Below are 21,785 nucleotides of genomic sequence, written 5' to 3'. Positions count from 1 at the left end.
ATTTTGCCTACCTTCTTGTTTATCATCTTGTTGTTATATTTAACTTTATACAGTGGCTGAGCGGGTTAATTTTTATAAACATCACCTGAAAGAGACCACTGCTCATTGATTACTTTTAATCAAAACAAATAGTTTTTTTTTCTTTTTTTTTAAAAAAAAAGGAATTTAGGATGGAGATCTGTGAAGGCAATTCAATTCCTGTAGTTTTCTTTCGCTTTAATAAGTCACTGAAGTTCCTGAGGTCTGATCAGTATCTTCACGTGAACTACAGTCTAGCATTGTCTGAATGTTTGAAAGAAAGAAAAGTTGCTAGGTACAAAAGTTAGTGCTGGCTCTTCCTAGTCATAAGGAGCTTGGTCGGAAAAAGCAAAATTGTTGCAAGTGATGAGGAATTTACTCTTACAGCGATCTGAAAATCCAGAGGACTGATAAACCTGACTCTCTGACAGGGTCACTTACAAAAAAGGTGCTTGGGATCAGATATGCAAAACCACTTCTGAGCACTATTTATACTACGATACTAAAACAACTGTCTCAGATGCAAAGATGTAGAGATACTTTGTGATTAAATAGTTTTTTTTCGGGAAGAAGATATTAATCTTTAAGTTAACACATTACTGTAGACTATTTTTGTTATCTTCTCCAAAAATATCAGTGTTTAACATTTCTAATTCTAATATTTGGATGGTTCTAAAATATAGTAAAAAAGGAATGCAGAGGAAACAGATATAATGCAAAATTATTACATATGGTGCCAAGTATCATATATCAGTGTGTCAAGTGTAAAGTTCACTGAACCAAATCTTAAAATCTTGCCGTTCTATTTATATCACTAACAACAGTTTTCAAGAAGTTCTGCTTAAGAGCATTTTGCATATTTAGGAGATACTAAGGACAGTGTGTTTCTTAGGAATTTCAAAGTCTTGGCGTTAGCTTCGAGATTTAAAAAAAGACTTGCTTTTAAGTCAGTTTACAATTACGGCATTCTTACGCTAGGAAGGTCATGCTTTGTTTTTTCTTCCATATTAAAAATGGGACGTTAATTCTATTGTCAAAGAAACAAATTTAAAAGGATAATACAATGTGCATTAATGTCTTAGGAACATATGCTTGTCTTTGTATAGCGGGTCACAGATTAAATATTTTAAACGTTACCATATACAGAAATGCAGTATTATAACATTCAGTACCCAAGAACGTCCTTTTATCTTAAAAGCAGTATGTCAATATTAACCAAAACAGTGCTCTCATCACAATTCCTAGAAATAAATCTGTAAGTATAGAATAACCACAGCACTTTTAGAGAGCTTATTCAATAGTTGAACCATAAAGATTAAAAATTTGAGCTTTGTAGCTAAATTACAGATGCCTTTTAGGTTAAACAATATTTTTTCTTTTCATAAGCTGCAGTTAAAAAAATCCGCTTTTAATCAATATTTTAATGTGAAATTTTGAAGAGGATTTTTTTGGTAAAGCTTTTCAAAATAAAATTCAATATATTTAGAGGAAACCTGATCACAGTAAAACTAAGTTACTGAAAAAAATAGCAGAAATATTCTTGGACATTATCCATTCTTTGCCTTCTGCTGTATGCACAGATTTCTTAGTAATATAGTACTTAGTAGTGTAAAATTCTGAAAATGCTATTCAGAAAAAGCTCAGGACCTACAAGGCAGATCTTTATGAACTTTTAGTCTGTTCTTTTATGCATGAAAACTAGCACCTTAATCACCAACTGAAAAATCATAAATAAGCAACAGCTCCATTTTTGTCTGCTATAAATTTAAGCAGCACAAACAATGAGTATTACACGCTTCTTCAGTGAACTGAAGTTTGCTGAGTTGTGACACATCAGTATTTATTAGAAAGTACTTTGGAAAAACAGCTGTACCACACAGAATCTAAAAGCAAGTTACCAATCAAGAAAAGATAACTCAAAAATATATACATTCATATATCCATGTCAAAGCATTTACAAATCAATCAAAATCAAAATCAATATTCTCTAAAAATTCCAACATGGAAAACACTCTTAAGAACTACAGATACAAAGTCTATAGATACTTTCAGAACCTAAGAAGCATTTGTCTATTTTGTATTATGTTACTGGAAAAGAAGCAATCACACCCTAATTACAGTTATGGTTCCACTTTGCAACACTGATCACTGAAGCTCCACTGCTAAAAATCTCAGCTCCTACAGTAACAATAAATAAATGACACAATCTATACTATAACCTAAGTGAACCAATAATGCAATTAGTTTATAACTATGATTGACTCTAAATTCTGTCCTAAATCAGGATCAAGTGCTATGGAAGGTACTATGTAAGCAGAGAAACAATACAAGGTCCATGCCTAGAAAACATAAAATCCAGGAAGAAGGCAGGAGACAGTAGGTGGGTTACAGAGAGATGGGTAGGTAGAGAAAAACAACGAGATGGTAGGTATCAACAAAAGGACTGCTGTAGTATCTTAATCATTCCTAAGCTTTCTGTAACTATCACAAGACAAGACATTTTTACAGATAATTTTAACAGATGATAACATATGAGGTGCCTGTATGCACAGTTAGCAGGAACTCCTCCAAAGGGAGGTGGAAGAAAGGACAAAAGTCTGGGTGAAAACATCACAAACATGGAAACCTGGCCTCAGCAGCTGAGGAAGCAAGAGCAACAGACTGACAGGGAGATGACAAAAGAGGGTTAAACCCCAAAGGGAAGGTCTTCCTTCAGAAGCATGATGCATTGGGGTAAGGGAAGGGATGATAGAGTTAAAATGACAAGACAGGAAAATAATATTTGCAACAACCTTCTGAATGTAAAGCCAGAGAGGATGCCGTACAGGAAAAAAGATGGGAAATAACTGGAACCTCAACAAGACAGTGCTATTTTAACACTGAAAGATGCATGTCAGATGGTATCTATTAAGAATATAAAAGGCTCCTTCTAAATATTGGTCCTTTGAAAAGCTGCTCACCATTCTTACCAAAAATTATTTGTTCATACTTACTCAAACGTACTCTTTCTTCATCAAATGCTGACACTCTTTTCTTCAGTTAAAAAGTTTAGACAAACACATTTGAGAATGTCAGAATATTTTTTAATAGATTTGTGGTGAGAGTGAAAGTACATACTGTTGCCAGGTTATAGCTTAGTCAATTGAAAACCAATCCTTGACAGGATTACAGTCACATACCAGCACTAGAGAATTCATTAAAATCAGAAAACAAGATAGGTACCTAATATCATAACTTTAAAACTTCTGTAATTTAAAACTAATGGGGATCTAATGTTCTTCAAAGTATTTGTTTCTGCAGTGGAAGGCAAAAATCCAAAAGAATACAGTAATATTAGGATAAAAGTTACGATGAACAGAGATTGAACATGAGGCCTTATTTACTACGTAATCACTTTCAGAGATTCGAAAAACTAAAGAATCAATTTGTAAAATAAACTGTATGCAAGAAGGATGTTAAATACCAGCTGTGGCATTTTTAGGTTGGTGAGATCCAGTACAGAGTCTATACAGATCTTCATAGATGTACAAGAAAAAAATTCTAAGAAGCACAGAAAAGTAGTATCTCTCAAAGTAACTGACAACCTAAACTTTTTCTTTTATTTACCATCCTCTTATTTCCAAGAATCAAGTAGTGCAATGCCTGAAAACTGCAGAGGAAAATCGCAGAATGGTCCCATTGCATCATTTAGGCACATGACAAAGTCCCGTGCCACAATTTGAAAAATTAAATTTCAGCACATTTAGGGTACAGATCTTAATGGTTCTAACTCTAAAACTGCATCAGTGAAATCTCTTCCTCTGCTATCTTTGTCATGCACAAGCAGTAAATTGTGCAAAGTTGGAGGAAATCTACGTTAGCAACGCTAAGTCATACAATTCAGCACACCTTCAATACACCAGAGAGCAAGATCAACTCCATTACCATCAGAGGGAAAAAAGCTGGATAAAAGTTAGCGCATCCTGAGCCTTTTAAAACATACAGCAACTAAACCCTCATAAACACAAATGGGCGACCAAGTTATATGTCACAGCTCCTGAAGATCTATTACAGCTCATTACAAAGACTGACACACAGACACAAGACAAACGACGGAAGTTTTCAAAATGTTCTTCATTAATCAGTTACCCATGGTTTCTGAGTCTTTTTAGAAAGTTAAGGGAAAAAAACCACATCATGACTGTTTTTAAAACAAGAATATGCTCTTCTCCAAAAATACAGTAAAACCAGATTCACGTCAAAATTAACTGGACTTTTTTAAAAGAAAGCAAAAACATGTCTATGAATTGTTAACATTTACTTTAAATAAATCTTAGTCATAAAATGTTTATCCTTTATTCCACTAAATGAGAAAGATTTTTAATCTATGCTGGGGAAAAAAAAAATAAGGACAACAACATAGTTATTTTTAAACACAGATTTTCTCCAGACTAAAGGAAAGTGTACAGTGCCTGAGGAGAATGCAGGAAAAACATTGGTTTTCATTTTATTTATGCTGTTTTCATCCACCGAAACTTTTCAGGAAACCATCCTCTATCCAAATTAATGAATAGTGGCATGATAAAATGTTTTGTTTAAAAGCTTGACAGGTCATGCTATAACTCATGTTTGTTTGTTTTTTCCTCCAGAAAACATTCCTACCAAAACAGATGTGTTCAGAGAATGATTACCACACAAAAGACCTCTAAAACAGATGGGAAGAGTTGAGTACTTCAAATTTCTAAAAGCCACACATCAGAAAGAGAAAAAAAATGCATTTATGAAAACAGGAAGGTATATTTCCAGATGGACACTCCAGAAATACGTTTCTACCACAATACATAATTTATTTATGGAGCTTTGATGACTCAAATGACAGAGAGAGAAACAGAAAAGTTAATAACTAACTAAATAAATCCCAAGCCTAGTTAAGTAGACTGTAAGATCAGCTATCTAACACAACTGGCAATACAGTCTTTTGTAAATCAGAGTAGTTCTCTCAAAGTTGTTGTGTTACTCCGTACTGAAATTTAATGTAGCAATGGAAGGAGCTGCTTAACAAACTGTGCGCTCAGTACCACAGCGTTTAATCAGCAATACCAAAACGAAGCCTATTGTTTCCAAGTCATTTCAGTCTCTTGAAGACTATTCTTGTGCCCTTTGACATGAAAATACCCATCAGAACTTGAATTTCAAACCAGAACTTCTTTACAACTGTAACTAAGACAATTAACCAACAAAAAGATCTTCAGCTTAAAATAATCACCGTCAGTTAAACTCCCTCATGTTGTAATGTCATTAATATATTACGTTAAAACACAAGGAGAGGATTTTTTCTTAAATCAGAAAAATAGAGAAGAGATGCGGGTGATAATTAAGTCAAAAAGACCTTACAGACAGAACTTACAATTAACATTTCAGTGTGGCTCAAGCAGTTTAAATTATCAGAATAGAGAAGCTTGGCTACAGTTTCATTTGGCAGGTTGCACATTTGTTCTTTTAAGACCTTTCTGCTTTTTCAGTCATACTGCAATGTGCATTCAGATTACCCGAGGCTATCACTGGTGGTAGGTCTAAGTGGTGGGTCTCACTTGTGCTTCTTCATTTAGTAGCCTGTTTCTAAAGCCACCTCTCACCATCTTTAGGTGTAGCAATGGGACAGAATCGTAAGCTGCAAGAATCTGTCAGCAACATTGAACAAAACTACTGAGCAACTGTATATGCTTCTACCATGGAACGGTATGTTGAAACAAAACTTTTACATTTTTACTTGGGATTGAAATGATAGTTCCAATTTACATCTCTCCAGAAACTGAAGAGTCAACATTGATAAACTGAGTTCATGTTCTCTCCCCTTCCAACACTGAGAGAATCGGTGGCATTCAAGTTTTTCAAATAGTGTTTCTGAAGGAAGGCCTCTCTTAAAAGAGAAGTTGGATGAAACAGTCTAGAGCTTTGATCTCAATATTAAAGCATCCTCCACCCCCATAAAAATAATTTTCAACCTAAAGTGCTTGGTTATAAGCTTATGCTATTGTTTATACATACATACCAATAAGTCTTCCCAATTTCCCCCAGAGATTTACTTGGGCTGCAACAGTTTAACACAAAAGAGACACTCTTTCTAGTATATGCATTCAAAACAACAGACTAAACACTGTTGACAGGTATTAATATCTATGCAATAAAATAACAAGTAAAAGAAAAAACTAAGTTGGCTGAATAAGGTTGCCCTTGGTATTTGGTATGCCAAAAATATGACATTAATAAAATCAGTAAGTCACTGTCATGTTCCTGTAAGACAGTCTTTTAGCCAATCTGAATTTATACTGTGAATTCAATATTGGCAAATTCTACTCATATTGGGCTTTGTATCAAATTGTGCAAGATTATTTCATCAATTTTGTTACTGTGGTTCTATTAATGCTTAAGATGTTAATATTCCCATCCTATGTAAAAGTAGGATGTCAAATTCTGAAGTACAATTTGACACAATAATTAGAGATTCAATAGCTTTAGATGGCTTATCTTCATAAATACTACATCTTTACAATGAAAACTCTTCAGGTCATTTACTGCATCTCCAAAACAGATGAGTGTTTTGGATTTTCTAAAAGGTAAAAGGAAGAACCAAGTAACTGCTCCTCAGAGAAAATATAAAATATGACTTATTGCACATGCCAACAAAATAATATACAACTGGGGATGGAATCAAGCCACAATGTTCAGTGAGCACAAACGCACCCCTTATTCTAGCAGGGTTTTCTGGAACAATGAATTGGGTTTTGTCTTTTTCTATTAATTAGTTTTCAGGAATAGAAATGTAATGCAACTAAAATTTTTTAAAACTACAATATAGGATTAAATGTTCTTTGAAAACAGACAACAGAGAGCAAACTACATATTTACGTAAAACTATTAACTGAATTCTGAGAGAATCCACAGGTCAATGCCACATTCAAAGTCAGCTAAAGCCAGACTATAAACATTGCCTTCTGGATACAAGATGACAAATGAAAGTCACATTGAAAACCTGTTGTTTACTCTCCACGTGCAAGGCTGAAGTGTGCCATTCTGACTCTCTTGTTTTATGACCACTCAAGATTTCTTTGGGCAACTCAAAGTCACTCAGAATTCTTTTACAGAATATAAAAGCAAACTGACGGGTGCTGTAACTTTTTTCTTTTACTGCTGAAGAAAATGAATGTGCACAATGGACCTATTATTCTTCATCAATTCCTTTATTAATAATTTAATTTCTGTGACATGCTGCAAGCGAGTTTAACATTCCTTCTAAACAAGCAGTGTTCTGTAATCTTCATGAGGGCAAGAAGAGGTAGGTGTGGGGGACTGCTAATCTGATTCTCAAAGCATTCATAAATCTCAGCAAGATTTTTAATGGATGAGTGTTCTAAAGGTCTGAAGAAAATCAGATCTGAAGACATTAATGGATTATCTGTTTTTCAAAAATTTACATATACAACAAGTGCATAGAAGGCCAACATCTGTCTGCGCACATCTGTTTCAAACCACCAAGTCAAAAAGAGCATAGTACAACAAATAGCCTCCTAATATTAGAAACTTTGCTCCTGACATAGCTGATGCAAAGCTCTATGAAATATTAACAAACTCCCCAAAACACATACCATTCCAGACATGAAAATACAAGAATCCACGCCTTCTGCTCATCATGATATTCATTTGCTGAATAAGATGCAAAGATGTTTTAATTTTTTAGGATTTCAAATCTAGGCAATTGTCAAAGTCAATACAGGCTCTGTAAAATATGATCATTCAAATAGATATTAAGTAGTATTTTCTCTGGAACTATAAAATCTTCTGCCTCACACAGCTTTAAAGCTATTTGAAGAATAGTTCCTATAAAAATACTGAGTTGTACATATACTTTACAGTGCAACAGTCTTTTCTGACAACTCATCTCAGACTAGCCAGAATTCATTAAAATTTCACAGCGGATATTTTCAGGAAAAAAGACAATCTTTATAAATATTTGTTTTAATTCCCATTTAAAATAACATAGAATAGTACAGACTTGCATTGTCCTGAACAATATCTGTATTATATTAATTTCATCGCTCATGTTAGCCTTCCTCCTTTTCAGCATTTTAAAGCTGACAAAACAGCAAATCCCAAATCTAACAATCTCCCTACTCACCCTTCTCCCCTCCTCTTCTCTAAAGGAATATGCAATCTGCAAAGTGTTTTACTCATCAGCTGATTGGCACACAAGTGGGGAAAATAACAAAAAGCTATTTCCAAACACTCCAGGGAGAATGTCTCGCATACAGCCACTTCCTATAACAAGGGAGTTCTGGCTTTATATCCCACAAACACAACACAAGGGAGAGACTTAGTCTTCTCTTAGGCTATTCAGGGCTTAATACGTCAAAGCCAGAACACTGACTTTCATCTAAAATATATGGCAGCTAGTGCAAATGATGAAGCACTACTAAGTGCTCTCGAAATATGTTGCCTAGTACACAAGAGATGTTAAATTTTGCACGTAGTACCGCTGCTAGCTTATTTATGACATAGTTCCACATATAACATTGTACAAATCCAATCTCACTGAGACAAAGGCACATGCTGTTCATGCAGTCTGCATCAGCCTTACTACAAGGGAAAACAGACCTGGACATAATGTTTATCAGATGGTCTATCAATAGCTAATTAATGATGTAAGGGTTGAGGTTAGATAAGTTGAACATAACAGGAGAGGGTCAAAGAGCCAAAAATATTATCAGTGATGCTTTCTGATTGCTCTTTCCACTTACACAGCCTAATTCAGACTTCCCTCCCACTGATTTTTTTACCAGTCTGGGGGAAGATGTAACTAGAATACAGCTTGTAAAAGTAGAAAATCCTAACAACTCTAGCCATCAGACCAATACTGATCAAGATTTGAGAACAGAAGAATTGTCCTTGTCCTTCCAGGTAGTTCTTAATCATACAAAGCAGACAACTTGGCTTAAATCTATCTGATTTTATACAGAAAGCACAAAAGTAATTTCCTCACAGTGGAAGTCAAAAAGGTATGCAGATAAAGTACATCAGGGAAGAATTCATAAGGAGGGTATAAAAAAACAGTACAATTACTGTATGCTGATTAAAAAAGAACTTTGCTATAAATAGTAGCAAACATAAAAGCAATATATTTCTAGTCCATTGCTACAGAACTGGGATTTTCAAATGGAAATATCAGTACTATCTGCAATCTGATGATTCTCTGAGAGCGACTCTTCAGATAGCCTTCATCTCCTTTAATCCTCCGTTGACCCAAAAATCAAATCTCCTTTGGAAGCAACTCTTTGTCACAATACATATACAGTACGGAAGATTTTAAAAGCTCTTTATAAAACATGTATACTGTATGAGTATACATAAAAGTGGCAGAATCCTAGGTTCAAATGCCTTAGGGTAACATTTTCCGCACCAGTCTTTGGCACATAAGACATTCAGCATGCAGGCTTCTGAGGTTTTCTAAGTATTAGGGTTAATAAAGTGTCAAACTGAGTTATGCATGAAACCTAGCATCTGGAATTATTAGTCAGTTATGAAAACTCTGAATGATCTCTTAAATATTCAGTTTCAGTCATAAACATAAAATTAATGAGGTATGACTAGAAATTATGTTATTTTCACCTAAAAACTCAACTGTGTCCTATATCCCATCATGTCTGGGATTAAAATATAGTAGTTAACATTCGCTTCAATATTTCCAACCACACACAATAGAATATCTTTATATGGCTATAAAATTCTTAGATTCCACTGAATTTGATTTCTTATTCTCCAAATCCTGAAATAGAAGCCTCAAAATCTCTGACACTACACACTGTCTCACAACTAGGCCATTTTTAATAAGAATTTCCTGATAAAAATTGCTTATAGTTGCCAAAAAGAACATTTTACTTTCATGAGAACTACACATGTGGACTGGCACAGTAAGTTAGAGGAGGAGATCAACCAGTAGGTTTTATTTCTCGGAGAAGGCAGTTATTTTCCCGGAACAGTATTTCAACCGGATGGTAGCAAATCCCGTAGGTTGCATGTCTTAATTAAAAAAGGTTTAAAATATAAAGCTGCACGGCTGCAGTGGGCACTCTTTAAAATTGTATGAGTCATTTTAATTAGCTCTTCTGCCTACAAAACTACTGGAAAGGAAGAAAGTTGATTCATTCAGTACATCATTTACTCTTACCTGATGCCTGCTGTACTGGCTACTGATTCAAGATTGGACCAGTGATGCAGCCTCTCAAGATCCAGTTGAATCTTAGTTCATTCCACCACCCCACCTACTTTGCTCAAGTGGCCTCCCAGTTTGATCAGCGTACCTTCAGAGTTCAGTGTAATAAGGGTGACATTGTTCCCAATACTTTGGCCTCCTAACTGTCCACTGTTGGAGACTGAGTCACTGGCCTCGGAGCCGCTCTCGCCATCTTCGTTGTGACTGTCATCGTGCCCTGGGACTTTCACCACGATAGTGTTCTGCCTACGGCCAGGAACGGCACTATGGAAGAGAAAAGTACATACTCTGGGAAAACATAATCCTTGATCAGGAATAACATTATCATATGGGAATTAAAAATAACAACTGAGAAAATTAAGCGTGGAATAGAAGTACACTCCTCTAACAAACCTACTCTTGTTTAAAACTAAGGGCTATCCAGCTCTTAGTTTTCTTAACAGAAAGAAAACAGTAGAATAAATTAAAAAATTTAAATGTATGCTTTCTAAATTTGCATCAGTGGAAAGTCCAGGCCCAGTGTGCAAAACAAAAAATTCTTTAAATAATGTATTCAAAGATCTTATTATTTAAGAACATTTCCTACCCAGAATCTCCCCTTCCACTTAGAGTTTACTTTAGACAGGACGAAAAATAACAAACATCCCTGGGCTGCTTGCACTCTTTATTCAAGTAGTTAATTACAAGATCTTGGTATGTTCCCAAGCGATCAAGTATCACTGTAAAAATGTGTAGCAATGGGCACACTTCCTTTTTGTTAGCAGCTGACAACTAACACTGACCTAATTCCAGATCTTCTGAGATGTTCTCTCCACAGCAAGGCTGGAGCATTGCTCTGTACCTTTTCTGCTGACAGGGCATTTCCCTAGGTAGGACTGTCAGTCTGACGCCTTGAATCAACACTTGAGTATTTCCCCTCCACACCATTACCTCCAACATTCCTCATCTTGCACTTAGAATTACTACGGAGACTGCTACTGATCCGTTCAGGAAGACGGAGTGAAGGGGGAGGACTGCAGTAATTGCTACTAACTTGCTAAGGATATTTTCCAAAGAATCTGCCGCTCTGCTCAATGGCTCTTCCTGCCCGACCATCTTGGCTACAATTGAATTCTGCCGATCGTTGTTCAGTATTACTGTGGTCTGGGGGACAACACTACAAGACAAAATCAGACAGGAAAATTGAATGTAAAGGAGCAGACCTTTTACATAATACATTAGCCTAGTCTTTTTATTCAAATAGTCTACTTTAAAACTGAGCCTGCTAAGACTTATTTTTTCTCCCAGCATCTCAGTTGTATATCAAATGCTAAAGTTGGTAATCCATCGCATTTGACATCTGTACCATTCCAAGTACTCATAATTCTTTCAGAGGACTGACAGCTTCATTGGAACTGTATAACAGTCCCTGACCCCTGGCAAAATGATAAAGAATTCATCAACTTAAGATACACAGGAGGAAGTCTGTAAACCACAGATCCAAAGAGACATCAAATACTTGTTTTGCAAAGTGAGAGTGAGCATTTTCATAGATATTACGGCCAATTTATGTGGAAAAGTAGCATTTTTAATAGTATACTTCCTTGAAGACAGTTTAAAGGTATTTATTGCAAAACAGGATGATGAGCTCAGTTTAAAAGTACGCAAAAGTATTTCCAGGGTTGGGTGGTTTGGGGGAGGAGTACACGGCAGAAGGGATAAGGGGATTGGGAGCATAAGAGCAGAATAGAGATAGACAGTAACTTTAAATAATGACGAGACTAAAGCATTTCTTGTGTTTATTTAATACACAAAAAAAATCAAAAACAAAGAACAGGAAAGTGTTTAGTGTGTGAAGCAATGAGAAATCATTAGACTGTCTTCTCTGTCACATAAGATGACAATGCAGAACAAAATGTGCAGAAGCAAATAACTAGAACTGTTGTATACAAAAAGCAGTAAGTCTACAATTTAATACAGAAGTAAATAAACTGTATTGCAAAGACAATTTTTACTTGATCGTTTATCTCAGAGATTATCACCATTTTATCATCACAGCATTGAAACGGTAAATATGGCATTGCTCTGATATTTAAGACGAGTTTCACTGTGCCCATGACAAACTTAAGGAGACAATTTAGAAGAAAATTTCTTATTTGGTAACAGAGGCTTTCTTCTTTTTCTTTGCCTCACATAGTAAATAGCCCACTTGGTATTGTTATTACTAACTTAACCTCTCAGATATGACTGACGGTAATTTATTTTTCTTAACTGTATTCCTTGGCTAATTGTTGAAACACAAATACAAAAGACAAATCTGATGACAGCAACTCTCTGTTTAGTTCAGCTGGAACACAGCAGCTGCTTGCATGAATACTCATATGTCTACATAAGACATTGAGGGCTACAATATCAATCATTAAGACCTAAAGAAGAGATAAGAAACTATCCTAAGAACCAATAATAAAAGAGATCTCAACTTTGGCTCAGCTAAAATGGTTGACAACTTTATTTTGAACATAAAAAACTCCAGGGCCTAGCCCCTCGCCCCCCTTCTTCTACAGTAATTTTATCTGTTGCTAGCAACAACTGGGATTCCTTACGGACTGCCAATGATCCACTGGACTGAAAACTCCGCAAAGCTCTGGAAGATGTTTGTCTAATCATGGGCAAGTACAGAATGTACTATAGCTTTTCCTATCTATGTGAAGTTCAGCAATGACAATCCCAAACTTAAACTTTTTTTTAACTTTCAGAAAATCACAAGATTGACCTAATGAACTGCATTAAAGAATCTATTTCCCAAACTGCCCAAATGGCTACTTTTGAAGTTTTTCACAGGGCTGTTTAAAGTGTTCAAAATTTTTACATTTCCTTTTAGACATTGTTCTTTATCATCATCATTTTCCTTACAATCACTTTTGAATGACTGCTTAAAATGTCACTTACCAAGCTTATTTTTTAAATGAATACTCAGAGTAATTAATTGCAGCTGTAGATATATATGCAACAATATTTCATTTAGAGAGCCCTTAGGCTTTTGCCCATATTATCATTGAAAAAATAATCTTAGTAAAAATTGACACAAAAACAAGAAAAAAAATTAAGAAAAAAAACATTCATTTTTAAGGAAGAAATCTGGAGAGTGAGCCAGACAACATCTAACTAACTTAAGTTAATTTAGAATGAGGAAATATTTTGATATAACCCACTAGCACAAATTTACCCCCTCTTCAATGCAGCAATGTTATGTTCAAATCTGCTTACTTCAGTGCTTTTGCATTATTTCAAATTATCCCCAAGTAAAAGCCCACGAAAACAGTGGCCTCTCTCTGAGCACTCATTTTTCCCAATTAGTAGAATGGGTTATTGGTAGGAAAAATGCACCATCGCAACTGTTTGGGGAGGAGCCACTAAACATATCATTTTACTGACACTTACTTTCCTGGCTACACAGCACAAAGGCAAAAAAAACCAGCACATACACAAGGAAAAACTTTGTAACATGCCACAACAACTGCCAAACCATCTCCCCATTGTTTCGCATAGGGAACTGAACAGCTATGGGGCTCTAAGGATTCAGAGAACCTATAAATCAATTTGGAAAGAAAAGCAAGTCACCCTGAAAGCACACTGGTAGAGAACTGCCAAAGCAATGATCTTCTGGGAAGCATTCAACAGAGCATAACAAATCTACAACCACAGATTAACCTTTCTCAGTGATTAACCTGAGTAGGAAGTCTACATCTGGTTTCAAAACAGTTGTGTGCAGCTTCTCATCTATTACCAGAAAATATTAGCAGTAGGTAAAAGATCTGTGTTCTGTATCTACTGACATAAAGACTCTGGTAAAACTCATTTGATTCCATTTTGATCCTTCAAAGAAAAAAAAAAAGGAAAAAAAGAGAAGGAATTTACTATTCTTAATGCTCAGTTCCTGAAGAATGAAGCTTTCAGAACCAGTCTGGATGAGGAGGAGGAGGCAGAAGAGGAAGGAGGAGGAGAAGGAAAAAGTCCCTTCCATTCAAAATGGCATGAACGTTAACCAGGAAAGTAAAATTCTGACCTGCATTCCACAAGAAACAAGAATGGCTACAAACATTGCTAACAAATTCTGCTGATGAAGCATCATGAGGCAGAATTTTTTCAGAGCTGATGTTGTGAAACTTGAGCAGCTACTTACTTGAAAGAAAAAGAAATTAATAATTTTGATCAATATATTTCGATCAATATAGAAAAGTACCATTATGCTTGCAAAAATGAGAATTTCAGTGTCGCCTTAGACCTCCAAGTCGTACACAGGAGAAACTGATATCCACAAGATTCCCTGCAGATACAGGAATGTGTCTTTGCAGCAACTTTCCCATGAGAAGCTCTATTCTTTATTTGCAGATTTTGGATTTTTTTTAAAGGGATAGTAATAAAATCTGTTCAACACATGCAAAATTAACCAAGGAGTTCTACAAAAAGTCAAAATATTGGGCCAACCTTACAAAATCCAAAGGAAATCACAAAGTATTACAGTACAGAATATCATCACATGTGCGACCGCAGGGCCATGATCTCATTGCAATCACAGAGACATGGTGGGATAGCTCACATGACTGGAATGCTGTCATGGATGGCTATGTGCTTTTTTGGAGAGAGAGGCCAGGAAGGCAAGTTGGCGGAGTTGCTCTTTATGTGAGAGAGTAACTGGAATGCATCGAGCTCTGCCTAGGGGTGGAGGAGGAGGCAGCAGCTGAGAGTTTATGGATAAAGATCAAAGGGCAGGCCAAAAAGGGGGACACTGCTGTGGGTGTCTACTACAGGCCACCTGACCAGAAACAGAAAGTTGATGAGGCCTTCTATAGAAAGCCGGAGGTAGCCTCAAGATCACAGGCCCTGGTTCTCATGGGGGACTTCAACCACCCTGACATCTGCTGGAGGGACTACACAGCAGGCCACAAATGGTCCAGGAGGCTCCTGCAATGCATCAACGATAACTTCTTGTCACAAATGGTGGAGGAGCCTATGAAGAAGGATGTCCTGCTGGATCTTGTCCTTACCAACAGAGAGGGACTGGTTAGAGATGTGAAGGTTGGGGGCAGCCTCAGCTGCAGTGACCATGAGATGATGGAGTTCAGGATCCTGCAGGGAAGAAGTAAGGCAACAAGCAGGACTGCAACCCTGGACTTCAGGAGAACAGACTTTGGGCTCTTCAGAGACCTAACTGGTGGAGTCTCATGGGTTAAGGTCCTAGAAGAAAGGGGGGGGGGGGCAGGAGAGCTGGCTAGTATTCAAACATTACTTCCTCCAAGCTCAAGAGTGGGGCATCCCTATGAGTAAGAAGTGCAGCAAAAGGGGCAGGAGATCTGCATGGGTGAGCAAGGAGCTCTTGGCCAAATTCAGACAGAAGAAGAAAGTACCCAGAATGTGGAAGAGGGGACAGGCTACTTGGGAGAATTATAGGACTGCAGTCAGAGTATGCAGAGATGCTGCGAGGAAGGCTAAGGCCCAGTTGGAATTGAGTCTGGCAAGGGATGTTAAGGCCAAGAGGAAGGGCTTTTTCAAATACATCAGCAGCAGGAGGAGGACTAGGGAAAATGTGGGCCCGCTACTGAATGAGGCGGGGGCCCTGGTGACGAGGGATACAGAGAAGGCAAAATTACTGCATGCCTTCTTTGCTTCAGCCTTCACTGCTAAGGGCAGCCCTCTTGAATCCCGGAACCCGAACGTGAGGGAGAGAGTCTGGAGAAGGGAAGACTTTCCTTTGGTTGAGGAGGATAGGATTAGAGACCTTCTGGGCAGGCTAGACAGCCACAAATCCATGGGCCCGGATGGGATAGACCCACAGGTCCTGAGGGAGCTGGCGGATGTTGTTGCCAGGCTGCTCTCCATCATCTTTGAAAGGTCCTGGAGAACTGGAGAGGTGCCTGAGGACTGGAAGAAAGCCAGTGTCACTCCAGTCTTCAAGAAGGGTGAGAAGGAGGACCCAGGCAACTACAGGCCGGTCAGCCTCACCTCCATCCCTGGAGAGGTGATGGAACAGCTCATCCTGGATGTCATCTCCAGGCATATGTAGGAAAAGATGTTGATCAGGAGTAGCCAGCATGGATTCACCAAGGGGAAATCCTGCTTAACCAATCTGAGAGCCTTCGATGATGGAATGACTGGCTGGGTAGATGAGGGGAGAGCAGTGGACGTTGTGTATCTTGACTTCAGCAAGGCTTCTGACACTGTCTCCCATAACTTCCTCCTAGATAAGCTCAGGAAGTGTGAGTTAGACGAGTGGACAGTGAGGTGGACTGAGAACTGGCTGAAAGGCAGAGCTCAGAGAGTTGTCATCGGTGGCATGAAGTCTAGTTGGAGGCCTGTGGCTAGTGGAGTTCCCCAGGGCTCAGTACTGGGTCCCATCCTGTTCAACTTTTTCATCAATGACCTGGATGAGGGGAGAGAGTGCCTCCTCAGCAAGTTTGCTGATGATACCAAGCTGGGAGGAGCGGCTGACACACCTGAGGGCTGTGCTGCCATTCAGAGACCTGGACAGGCTGGAGAGTTGGGCAGAGAGGAACCTCCTGAGGTTCAACAAGGGCAAGGGCAGAGTCTTGCACCTATGGGAAAATAACCCTAGGCACCAGTACAAGCTGGGGGCTGACCTCCTGGGAGAGCAGCTCTGCAGAAAAGGACCTGGGAGTGCTGGTGGATGACAAGCTGACTATGAGCCAGCAATGTGCCCTTGTGGCCAGGATGGCCAATGGTCTCCTGGGGTGCATTAGGAAGACTGTTGCCAGCAGGTCGAGGGAGGTGATCCTGCCCCTCTACTCAGCCCTGGGGAGGCCTCATCGCGAGTACTGTGTCCAGTTCTGGGCTCCCCAGTACAAGAGAGACATGGAGCTACTGGAGAGAGTCCTGCGCAGGGCTACGAAGATGATCAGAGGGCTGGAGCACCTGCCCTCTGAGGAACGGCTGCGAGAGCTGGGCTTGTTTACCCTGGGGAAAAGAAGACTGAGGGGGGATCTTATCAATGTGGATAAGTACCTGAAGGGAGGGTGTCGAGAGGACGGGGACAAACTCTTTTCAGTTGTCCCATGTGACGGGTCAAGAGGCAACGGGCAGAAACTGAAGCACCGGAAGTTCCGCCTGAACACGAGGGGGAAATTTCTTCCCTGTGAGAGTGACGAAGCACTGCCACGGGTTGCCCCGGAGAGGCTGTGGAGTCTCCTTCTCTGGAGATATTCAAGGCCTGCCTGGATGCAGCCCCGTCTAGCATGCTGTAGGTGACCCTGCTGAGCAGGTGGGTTGGACTAGATGATCTCCAGAGGTCCCTTCCAACCTTACTGATTCTATGATTCTATGATCATATTGGATTATTCTAATTTCTTCTTGCTCCCTCTAATCCTTAAAACAGTGCCATTTTTATAACAAACAAAAATAGAGCAAATATTCTGACAATCCAGTACAGAAGCCAAAGATGCTTTTCTTCTCAGACTGTATATCTCATATTGAAGATAATCAACTGTAATCATTATTTATGTACTAATATAGGAGGGGGGAAAAAACAGAAAGAGGAGATAGCAAAGTTATGGATGTCCACTCAGATCCCAAATGATCATTTTATCAGTGCTGCCAGTGCTATAGTCATGAAAAATTTGTGAAGATAGAAAGAAAATATTGAGAGAGAGTCAGGGGACTGTTTCTGAAACCCAGTTTTTTTGCACAGGCTTCATTAGTTTCCTTTTATGTTCACGTATTCCTTTCCACATAAGCATCAGAACTTGGAAAGACTGGTTCTGTAATTTGCCTACTTCTGGATGCAGCACTGTAAAAGTTTTAAAATGCATGCTGCATACAGATCAGTTCATACTTGGGGATTTTTTTTAAATGTAGTTTACCAAATAATCTGTTATATCACTGGAGAAAGTACTCCTAAAAGAATAAACATGCTAGATTTTCAAGTGTGCATATTTGGCCTTTTTTTAAAAAAAAATATAAAAGAACCTTATACATTTGGCATAAGACAATTGCTGCCAAAGGAAAACGTGAGAGTCACAGATATGATCATTATTCTTAACTGTTGGTTCTTCATTGCCAATAACCTGTCAGTCATACAGAACACAGCCAATAACAAAAAACAACTTTTGGCAATACCAGGAACACAATCTCCTCCTCTTCCCAGAAGACTCCCTCATTTAGGAGGGGACAAAAACAAAACAGAAGGAACCAACTGACATTTCTATCTCCCAGAAGGTAGGAGATCAAAAGAGTTTCTCCAAACAGATGAAAATGAATTGTGGATAAACTCAGACTGAAATATTTCAGACAAGAAGTTATTCCTGTTGTATTCTTGGACACACTAACATAGGCTAGCTAATGGAATATTTATAGCAGTGCTAAACCAGTTAAAGAAAGGAACTTTGAGAGTATTCTGTTTAGACCATTTCTGAGCCTCCCCTGCACATGTTAGCATTTGCAAATAGGTAAATAAGAGGTCATCTTAGAGACATTCAACTAAACACAACCACATGAACTGCTCTTTCCTGTCTATGTAACACTCCATGGTCACTACAACCTGCTCACATAGTATGTGCTGATTAGCTGTAATGCAGGACTCCTGAGGATATCATTCATGTCTTCATCTACTTTACATAGAAGGAGGAGGCACACAGATACAGGTAACTAGGTACAAAGGAGATGGAATTATTGCTGACAAATTTCTTGTGCCAAACAAAACCTTCAGGAAACCAAATCTGGGAAAGAGACCTTGAACTCCAGTATTTTCCAGTGTGCTGCTCAGGACAGAGCTAAGGACTTAAATGTATAGCTGGTCCATGTGTATGAGCTCTGCCGTAATATTATAGTTAGCCCTAGCAGGAAGGAAATCATAAGTATTTTTTAAATCATTATAGAAAAAGTCATTTTAGAAGTGGCAGGAGAGAAAGTTGCTTACTTCTTGTTTTTCTTTTTGTCTTTCAATAACAATGGCATACGTCTTAAAGAACAGCCTCTCTTCAGACCTTTTCATTACCGCTTAAGATAAGGCTACTATGCTCCTTCCTCTTGATGACCACCTGCTTCCTTTGCCTTCTACAGTTAAGCCACATACAGTTAAGATTCCCTATCCAAACAGGAATGGGAAAACTGACTTACAAATTTACACCAGTGCTATATATGAATGACAGCAACAACAACAACAAAAAAATAAATAAAACCCCATCTGCCAGGTATACAACAAATTACACTGACTTTATGCCAAAAAATGAGTAAGGCTGCTAATCTCCAAGAAGAGCGGTCTTGTCAAAAAATAAACCATTCACCAAGAGGCACAACAGTTAAGACACCTGCTCCAGGTTAGAGATGTATGAGTTAAAGTTTTAATGTCCTTACACCGCCTATTCTCCTAGTCACAGCCTATTGCCAGAAAAGCAGCAGTGTTATCCATCACTTTTAGTAAGGGTTCAGTTCTCAAAAATTATCTTTGGATTCTTTGCATTTGGAATATCACATAAGAGCAAGACAGCATTTATGATTAGGTCCCTTACACAGACAAGCCAAAGTACATAGCTATCACTGGAAGAGATTCGTGTGTTTGAAAATTGAGAAAGCTGTAAGCAATTTACAACATAAAGACAAAGCAAAAGCAGTGTTTATTAAAACATACTGTTCACATTTAACTGATTCCTAAACTTCCAGCTCACATATGTACAAACCAGACATTTTCCCAAGTTAAAAAAAGATATCTATGTAAAGTTTATGGTACTCTTAACCTTACCTACACATGGGGAGCCTTTGAATTGGCTGACAACCAGAAAGGTATGATTTACTGGCTTTTAGACTAATTTTATCAACCAATTTAAAAATCTGTTAAGACAGAAATCTGTTGTGGATTATTCTGCTCTGAGGAAAGCCATTTAAGCACACCTGTATGACCACCTGCAATCAGTCAAAAACGACAACATCGATTTCCAAAAAGCTTCACAACTGAGCAATATCCGGATAATGCTAAAAGTGACCCAAAGGACATACTACTAAAGAAAAGCTTGTCACTTTAGATGTTTTACAATACCTGTACGTTTATAAAAAATAACTCACACATTTTCTTTATTACTCATCTGATTTCCAGCACAACTTAAATGCTCTAAAAATTAAATTCAAGCAAAACACACTCTCCAAGGAATCTTTTGGCCTCAGTAGACACAGAAAAGCAGAGAAAAATAGTACATCTGGGCAGTGTTGCAACTGATACAATCAGGATAAAAATACTGAGTTATACCAGAAATAGGATTAATTACTGGTCTTCTACTTCTGATTACTGACAGGAAAAGCGCAGATCATAATTTATCATTAAGAAGTTAATACAAGTCTCTTAAGGTAAATGTACTGCAACAAAAATACAATAGCAAAGTGATTTTTTTATTCAGACATAGCATAGAAAGAAATTTACAGTCATTGCCCTTCTCTGAGCCTTAACTTTCTGAACTATAGCTAAGTAATACAGTCTAGTGGAGATTGCATCAAATTCAAGATGAGAAAGGTTGATCTCTAAGAGAAAGACAGTCATTTTCCAGAACAAAAGATGGGGGCTTCACTGATCTTTAACCCAGCTAAAACAAATAAGATCTACTGCAGTCTTAGTACTAAGGCAGAAATTGCTGTATGTTTGAAGCAAAAGTAGAGACTTTGAAGTGACAGTCCACACAGAGGCAAAAAAAATAAATTAAAAAAAAACTAAAAGCTTTCAGCTGATTAAAAAAACAGATATATGCTGAGTAGGATTTCTAAAGGTTACTAGGCAGGCTAGGCCGTTTGCTAGCTGCATAGTTCAACACCTAAATGCCTGCAGGTATTTGGTCCAAGACCAAGAATAATTTCAGAAGTCTATAAATGAGAACAAAATGCAGTCATTATAAAACTCGTATAATACCCTTCCTTATCCAATTAGATGTAAAAAGGGGAGTAAAATATAGCACAAACAATGCATCAGTCATTTATCAAGGTAGGTCATAGATGTGCAGAACACTAGGTTAGATTCAAGAAAAGGAGACTGATGTGGTCAAGCACTGAAGAGAAATACTACTTCAACTTAGTTAACACGCACCTACGCTGTGACACAACCTATACCCGTATATTCCAAACGGACAGCAAAAACGCTGCTCTTCCCTGCCCCCAACCTGCGTAACTTCAAATACACAAAGTATCAGCATTGAAATAAGAGCCAGAATTGGCCTAACAGGAATGTCTTATAACCAAAATACCAAAGAGAGGACTCTATTTCTATATGCAAAAAGTGAACAGATTAAAAGAATGACTCATCCAGGTAGATTGTAGAAAACACATCTGCAACATTAACAAAGTGCAACTAAAAAGAGAAGTGTTAGAAAGTTCATTTGAGTAGAAGAGCAAGAAAGGAAACTCCAAAGGAGTGAAAAATGCCAATCCAGAGTGACTAATTGGGAAATTAAACATTTTTAGAATTTGTTAAGTCCGATTATGTTATAAACAGGAGACTAAGTGCCCTAACTTTTATAGCCTTCAGAAAGTTGTGCAGATTTTATGTTCCAAA

At 37.9% G+C, this 21,785-nt stretch overlaps 1 protein-coding gene across 4 annotated transcripts in view; it reads right to left on the bottom strand.

The window, feature by feature from the left end:
* BANP (BTG3 associated nuclear protein) overlaps positions 1 to 21,785 on the bottom strand; it is a 166,129-nt gene that overhangs the window by 113,972 nt on the left and 30,372 nt on the right. For all 4 annotated transcript variants that reach the window (XR_009959770.1, XR_009959771.1, XM_062586226.1 and 1 more), the window contains exons 5-6: positions 11,298 to 11,420; positions 10,353 to 10,528 (exon numbers count right to left, since the gene is read on the bottom strand). Coding sequence is in view for 2 of the 4 variants with exons in the window: in XM_062586226.1 (XP_062442210.1) it covers positions 10,353 to 10,528; positions 11,298 to 11,420 (299 nt within the window). In the remaining 2 variants the exon portion in view is untranslated. The remainder of the gene's footprint in view (positions 1 to 10,352; positions 10,529 to 11,297; positions 11,421 to 21,785) is intronic.

This window comes from Rhea pennata, chromosome 13, assembly GCF_028389875.1.
Source record: "Rhea pennata isolate bPtePen1 chromosome 13, bPtePen1.pri, whole genome shotgun sequence".
Classification (NCBI taxonomy): Eukaryota; Metazoa; Chordata; class Aves; order Rheiformes; family Rheidae; genus Rhea; species Rhea pennata.
This window is presented reverse-complemented; position numbering and strand designations above follow the sequence as displayed.